The sequence below is a fragment of the Dermacentor silvarum genome, chromosome 9, assembly GCF_013339745.2.
Source record: "Dermacentor silvarum isolate Dsil-2018 chromosome 9, BIME_Dsil_1.4, whole genome shotgun sequence".
Taxonomy (NCBI): Eukaryota; Metazoa; Arthropoda; class Arachnida; order Ixodida; family Ixodidae; genus Dermacentor; species Dermacentor silvarum.
Window position 1 is genome coordinate 129,563,056 of NC_051162.1, and position 6,236 is coordinate 129,569,291.

Genomic DNA, 6,236 nt, shown 5'->3' on the forward strand with positions numbered 1-6,236 from the left:
AATACCAAGATGTGAGCATTGTTTTATTATCATCGTTACAACGGCTGTTCATTATTCGAAAACTATTCGATGTTCGATTCGATTCTCTTCTGACACTCTTCGATTCGTATTCGATTCGGTCTCACAATTCATAATTCGCACACCCTTAGAACTTATAAATTAATCAGCCTATTCAATAATATTGAGTCAATGGTCTGGTGAACTATCAATGCCTGAAAAAAATATACATACTTGCAGTTAATTAACCGCAAAAAGCAGAGTGGGCGCGCATTGTCAGAGTGTTTCGAGGCAGTGATTCCCGTCGAAGACGCCTTTCTAGTTCTTCTGACTATTCCGGAGCCTGGGTGCACTCTCCTCGCTGTATACTTGCGCCAAGCCGCGGCTGTTGCACCGGCGGCCTTTGAACACGTGACCACTTCAAGCTCTCGAATGAACCGTTCCGAACTAAGAAAAGCACTTTTAACAATTGATTCGGAGAAAAGATGCTTTGTCACTGTATACATGTATGTTTGAAAAGTTTTAAAAGCGGAAAATTTCGAAAGCAAAATGTTGAGCCGCTTATTTGCAGCAACAATTGAAGCCTTGTCATATCAATGGCGTCGATTGGAGTGGCTTCAGGCAGCTGCATACTCTCATCTTCGTTCATAAAGCTATCGCAATACTCATTGACGTACCCAAGTGCTCCAATGCGTCAAAACGCTTTATTTTATTTACCGGTGCAAACTATACGGGGACATGCGTCTATTGCCCCATACGCTTCTACTTTGCCCACATGTAATTCATGACGTGGTCAACGTGCCCTTTGAGACTTAACGTTCTAGGTTAAGCAATTTATCAGTGAACTTCCAGCGACATTTTGTGCGGACGTTTTGAGCGCACAGTCTCAATAGCATCGTGTCGCAATAACAGCTTTGCTGTAAAAGTAGGCATCCCAGGCCTTAAAAAGCGTATGTATCTTTCAGCACAACCTACGTAAAAAGTTAATCATCGGACACTTGTGACGTGCACAAAATGTTAATCCATCTTAAATGTTTTAAAGCTCCTGGCGATCTGCCTTGATCTCGCCTATTTACTCAGCATGCAAAAAATAAAGGAAAAAGAAACAGTTCGTAAAGTGCCTTGGATATAATACCAAAATGACAGTCACACTAGGTATAACTTAGTTACTATGGAGCCTAACTTTGTCCTCTTCCAGGTCGAATGTTCATGAAAGGAAAAATTCCTAATTTAGCAAGAAGCTACAAAGGCTACAACTAATACTAGATTTCTCAGAAGGAAAGTTTCGCAGTTAAGAATAGTTTGCCTTGGTCCAGGGATCGAATCAAGAACCAACGCCTTTCCGGAGAGGTCGCTCTACTATCTGAGCTAACCAGGAGGCCAGCGAATCGCAGAGCTAGGCCGCATTGATCGACCACTCGAAGCACAGGGACACTGAATACTACAGGCATATCCGTATCGCGGAAGGCTACAGGAACGTTTATAAAACGGAAAAGTTTCCTCCACCTGCCTGTAGCACGTAGTTCCCGTTCACCAACCTTCCTCTATCTTGTGGGCTTCCGAACAACTGATTTGCCGTGTAGAAGGCGTGTTGGCGCCTGTATACATGCGACAATAATTACGTTGAAGGGAGTATGCATCTATTCGGTCTTGAATGATAAATATAAAGTTTACACGGTGTGGCCGTAACACCAACGGAAATATCGACTGAGCAACGTGTACTGATTTGTCGGTCAGTTGCGACTTGAACACAGCAGTAGTCGTGTCACGAAAAACCATTCCACTCCGATTTTATTCCAATCTCCAGGCGTCAAATTTACTTAACTGCCGACGCAAGTGTAAGGTGATGACACACCCGACCTTCAAACAGCCCAGTGAAACATTCATGGGTGGTCACTTTTGTTTGCTTTGAAAAAAACAAACAGTATTGCCTGTCTTGACAGTTTTTGGCTATTTTATTTTATCGAATTTTACCTGAAAGAAAGCCCGCGAAATACGAAAAAGAATCGCCTCACTGTTGGTCTTTCGGGGGCTTTCTGGTAAGCTTGTAAAAACTTTTGCTTAGCACGTATTGAGGAACAGAAACGTGGATCGGTAATTTTGAAGATGGTCTACAATACGGAACAATTTCATTTTCCATCAACAGTACAATAAGATAGAAGATGTAACAAGCAGAACAAGCACTGATCAATAACTATAATCACCTATTGCCCCACCTAGAAACTGCAGGATAGCGAATAAGACGAACATACGCATCCTGCAATCTGTTTAGCCGTTCTACTTTTATTGGTTTAACGTATACTCACTGCTGTTTTCAATAAAATGTTGCCTGGTGTAGCGCTTGTGTCCGTTAGACTTTTCAACGTGTGGACATTTGAGCGACATTTTTTCTGGCGTTTGCGCGACTTTTCAACGTGCCGACATTTAAATAATTTTTTCGTATCATAAGGGTGCCCTGCCGTATTTGCAGCAAAACGTACAGATCTTTAAAAGTCCTGAAGTAATTGATATAATTAGAATTTATTCGTTTGACTATCTTCAATGAATCATATTCAGCTTTTATTTTGTAGGTGCTCTTGTGTACTTGATGGTTACAGTAGTTATCATTTAAGTGAAAGTGATACTTGGTTTCACAAGTTTTACACAGCCACGTCTATGAATCAGCCTAATATATTTTGCGATGCTAGAGGTGCGAAGACCCAACTTTCAAGCGTGTTGTTTGAAGTTATTCAAACGATTTCACTTAGTAAGGTCTCAATGTGACATACCTTCATTTACCCAACCTGTTTGAAGATCCAAAGTTATTCATTTTCTGTTGACATAGTAAGGACACTTTTTGGCAAAATAAACGGTGATCGAGGGCATCAGTTATTGTCTGGTAATCGCTAATTCAGGTAACTAGTATACATGATATCATACATTCTTAATTCCTTGGTTATATTTCCCTTCTTGCAGTTGCCGAATTGCCGTCGGGATGTACCCTCAGTAAAAATTCATAAACTTGCTTCTATTACTCGTTCACCAAATACAATGGCGTTCCACTTAGCTTCGTCTCACCTTAAGAGATATAAGTTTTTTGTTAATGCTCACCTTGAAAGCCGGTTCACATTTCCGTGAGCGTGAATGTTGGATATCTCGCAGCTGCTGCTATTTTCCGAATTGCTGCTTAGTGCTGAGCAATGACGACTTTAAATTCCGCAGATTTAACATGTTCAATATAAGAATTAACTTAAAGCGTTGCGAAGAAGAAAAATTATGAGCACTTCAGTGACGTTGCCAGAGCCTGGTGGAAGCTAGACGGTGGTGTCGGGCACATTTGGTTGCTCAATTTTACTGCCCCCTCGCTTCAAAATAAATCGATTTATAATAAGCAGATAATTTATTAATAAAATAAGTAAATAAATGGGAGTCTATTGGCAGCACGAAGATGTCTCAGATTTGAATGAAACCAGCACCTAAGATGGAGTGCCACTAGCTGTTTCGAGGCGCTGGCGATGCCACTCTAGCGTGTGCCCTACTTCTAATCAAAGTGATTACCAATTCTTGATAATATATTCATATTCTAGTCACTATCAGACCATTGCTATGTCTGCTGACTAACTTTTGTAGTTTACTGGCATGACGTGTTCAACTCACGAATCGGGTGACGCGGCGTCCGTCTTCCTCCGTCAGCACACGGATTTCGCCGGCTGCGACTGACGATTTCCTGAGGTTAAGCGTGAGGTCGTCGTGCACGTGAACCACCATCCTCCCGTCAGACGACCTCTCCTCAAGAAGTCTTGGGTAAACGAGCCTCGCATTTTCCTTACCTGCGTGGAACAAAGGCTGTGGTCTCGGTGTGTTGTTGTTGATGAGTGGGTTTAGTGGCGCAAGGGTCAATTTTGGCTAAAGAACGCCGACCCTCGATGTGTACACATTGGATATATGTGTTGTGTAGATATTAAATGCGATGCGAAATTCGCTGCACCCCTGACATCAATTGTGGCCCATTTGATTTTTTTACAAAGATGTGATGTCCCTCGCAGTTGGCAAAGCACAGCGCGAACAAACATTCTCTCCCCTGGTTTCCCCATCTGACATATTCAAAGACAAGACCCGGCAGTATGCACAATTTCACGCGCTTCCCTGGTTTCCCCATCTGACATGATCAAAGACAAGTTTGGCAGTATGCACAATTTCACCCGCTTTGCACGCCTGAAGAACTGAATAACCTGCCGCGTCTTTTATATTTGCAGTTCACTGAACGAGCTTAACTCAGCCTAAAGCTGTAATCGCGCATTGATGACCGACATGTATCTAACTAAGCAAGAGGAGAATGGCGTTATCTAGGCATACTTAGCCTCGGAAAGTCGTGCCTGCAATTGCTCCGCCCAAACATCTTCTTCCAAGTTGCAAAGGACTAAACTTGCCGCACAGTTAAATGTAAAGTATGTAAATGTAAATGATGCCACTTAGCCCTAACGCTGAAAAGTGGTTTGAACACTCCTGCTATAGACGCTGCGTAGATAGGGCTCCTCTGCTCCGTCAGGTCAACTCACGTCCACGAAGCAGCCAGTCCTACTACATTAGGTGCCTGGTGACGAAAAAAACAACGGCTGCTCAACGTCTCCACTCGTTGAACAACGCGGCCTTTCTAAGAAACTTAAGTAGAAGGCCAAATACCTCACTCCCGGAAATACAGTGCCCCAGCAGGATGGTCGCTCAAAGCCGCTTTAAATTTCAAGACACAAAGGAAAACCCATCAATCATCGACGAACTCCGGTCAGCCTAACAAGCACTGTTTCGCGTCACCACGATCGTGACATAACGAACACACTGACGATGTTGGTAGTCTCATGTTGTGTCTTAGTCTACCCAGTCAACATATACGGGTTGTAAGGCTGGACAAGTTCATATTATGTGGCGAGCATCTGCCACCATGACTGGAAGGGGGCGGAATAGCCGCACTACTTCCAGTCAGGCTATAAGACGGAAGTGATTTAGATGAGCATAAATGTGAACCGATCTGTTAACAGTAGGTGCGCCTTGCACCAGGGAAGCCCAGTTACTGGTGGAGTGTGTTTCGACTGATGCTGAAATGACACACGCGTCAGGACGCATAGCTCCACGCCTCCCTTTACTGAATAGGGAATGAAAGTGAGGGTGGCTGCAAGATGAGCGCTATTCACACATGTACTTGCATTCACACCCGTCGAATAAGTCCAAGGAGAGCCCTATGGGATTTGTTAAAGTACTTTAGCATTAATTAAATCAGTGCTTACATTGCCAGATAAATGGTTAGATTCGTTTAAAACCTCCGCCCTAGAATATCTGCACATCATGAAAATTTTGGGGTAGGTAGAAAGTGGTTATACTTATGTATTTGTATGCGTGTGCACGCGCTGGTATGTTTCTTTATTTATAGCTCATTCGACACTTAATTTACGTTACCGCGTCGTGTTACACAAATATGAATCGATAAATCCCATTGTAAAGCGCGCTGATTATTGCACTGAGGGATGTGGACAAACTTAAAACGAGAACGCAAAGTCGACAAGTCTAGCCAGGACACGACTACAGTAAAGACGACACCAACTAACCCGATTTTTAGACTTTTTTTGCTAAATCATGAACCTTAATACACCAGCTGGATAAAAAAAAATGTAAATACAAGTGAACCAGCTTACCTTCAATCGCGAGTATAAAAAGAGCCACAAAGATCATATGCATCCTGTAAAAAGCGGAGCAATATATGTTATATCTAAGAGCCCTTGAGTAGTTGCTCATGCTACCTAATTCCAACTACAGAAGATTGAAAATGGTAAAACTGACTTCGGACTTGCCCACATCTTTCGAAGCGTGTGGAAAGTTTGCAATATTTTCGTGGAAGAGACACTGCCAGGTGTGTCGATTTGTAGTGAAAAAGGTCACTCTTCTGCTTTTTATACTTAGCCTGCGTCAATACTTCGCTTCTCTTTAGCGACAGCAGAATGCAAAGCGCGGCAAATAGTATTTTATGACCACCGGGTGAGACATTCAAGATGAAAGTGTCTATTCTAACTTGTTACTGAGCACAGAAGGAAAGGCCATACTCCAAGCAGTCAGAATCAATAGATCACTTAAATGGGGGAAAAAGTTGTTGGCATCAGTTCGAAAGTAAAACTTATACTACAAGCAAACCACAGTACTGTTCAATTTGCTGTCTGAAAATATGATGGAACTGGAAATTTTCCACTGATGTCGCATCTGTCAATCATTGT

The 6,236-nt window shown here is 42.6% G+C and overlaps 1 protein-coding gene across 2 annotated transcripts in view; it reads right to left on the minus strand.

Moving 5' to 3' along the window:
- Positions 1-6,013, minus strand: part of LOC119464293 (venom metalloproteinase antarease-like TtrivMP_A) — a 32,383-nt gene extending 26,370 nt beyond the window's left edge. Inside the window, exons 1-3 of one of the 2 annotated variants that reach the window (XM_037725200.2) lie at positions 5,809-6,013; positions 5,664-5,707; positions 3,634-3,806 (exon numbers count right to left, since the gene is read on the minus strand). In XM_037725200.2, coding sequence (XP_037581128.1) covers positions 3,634-3,806; positions 5,664-5,707; positions 5,809-5,825 — 234 coding nt within the window. In that variant the 5' untranslated portion in view covers positions 5,826-6,013. The remainder of the gene's footprint in view (positions 1-3,633; positions 3,807-5,663; positions 5,708-5,808) is intronic. The other variant, XM_049655756.1, reaches the window with a different exon arrangement.
- Between the last annotated feature and the right edge of the window lie 223 nt (positions 6,014-6,236).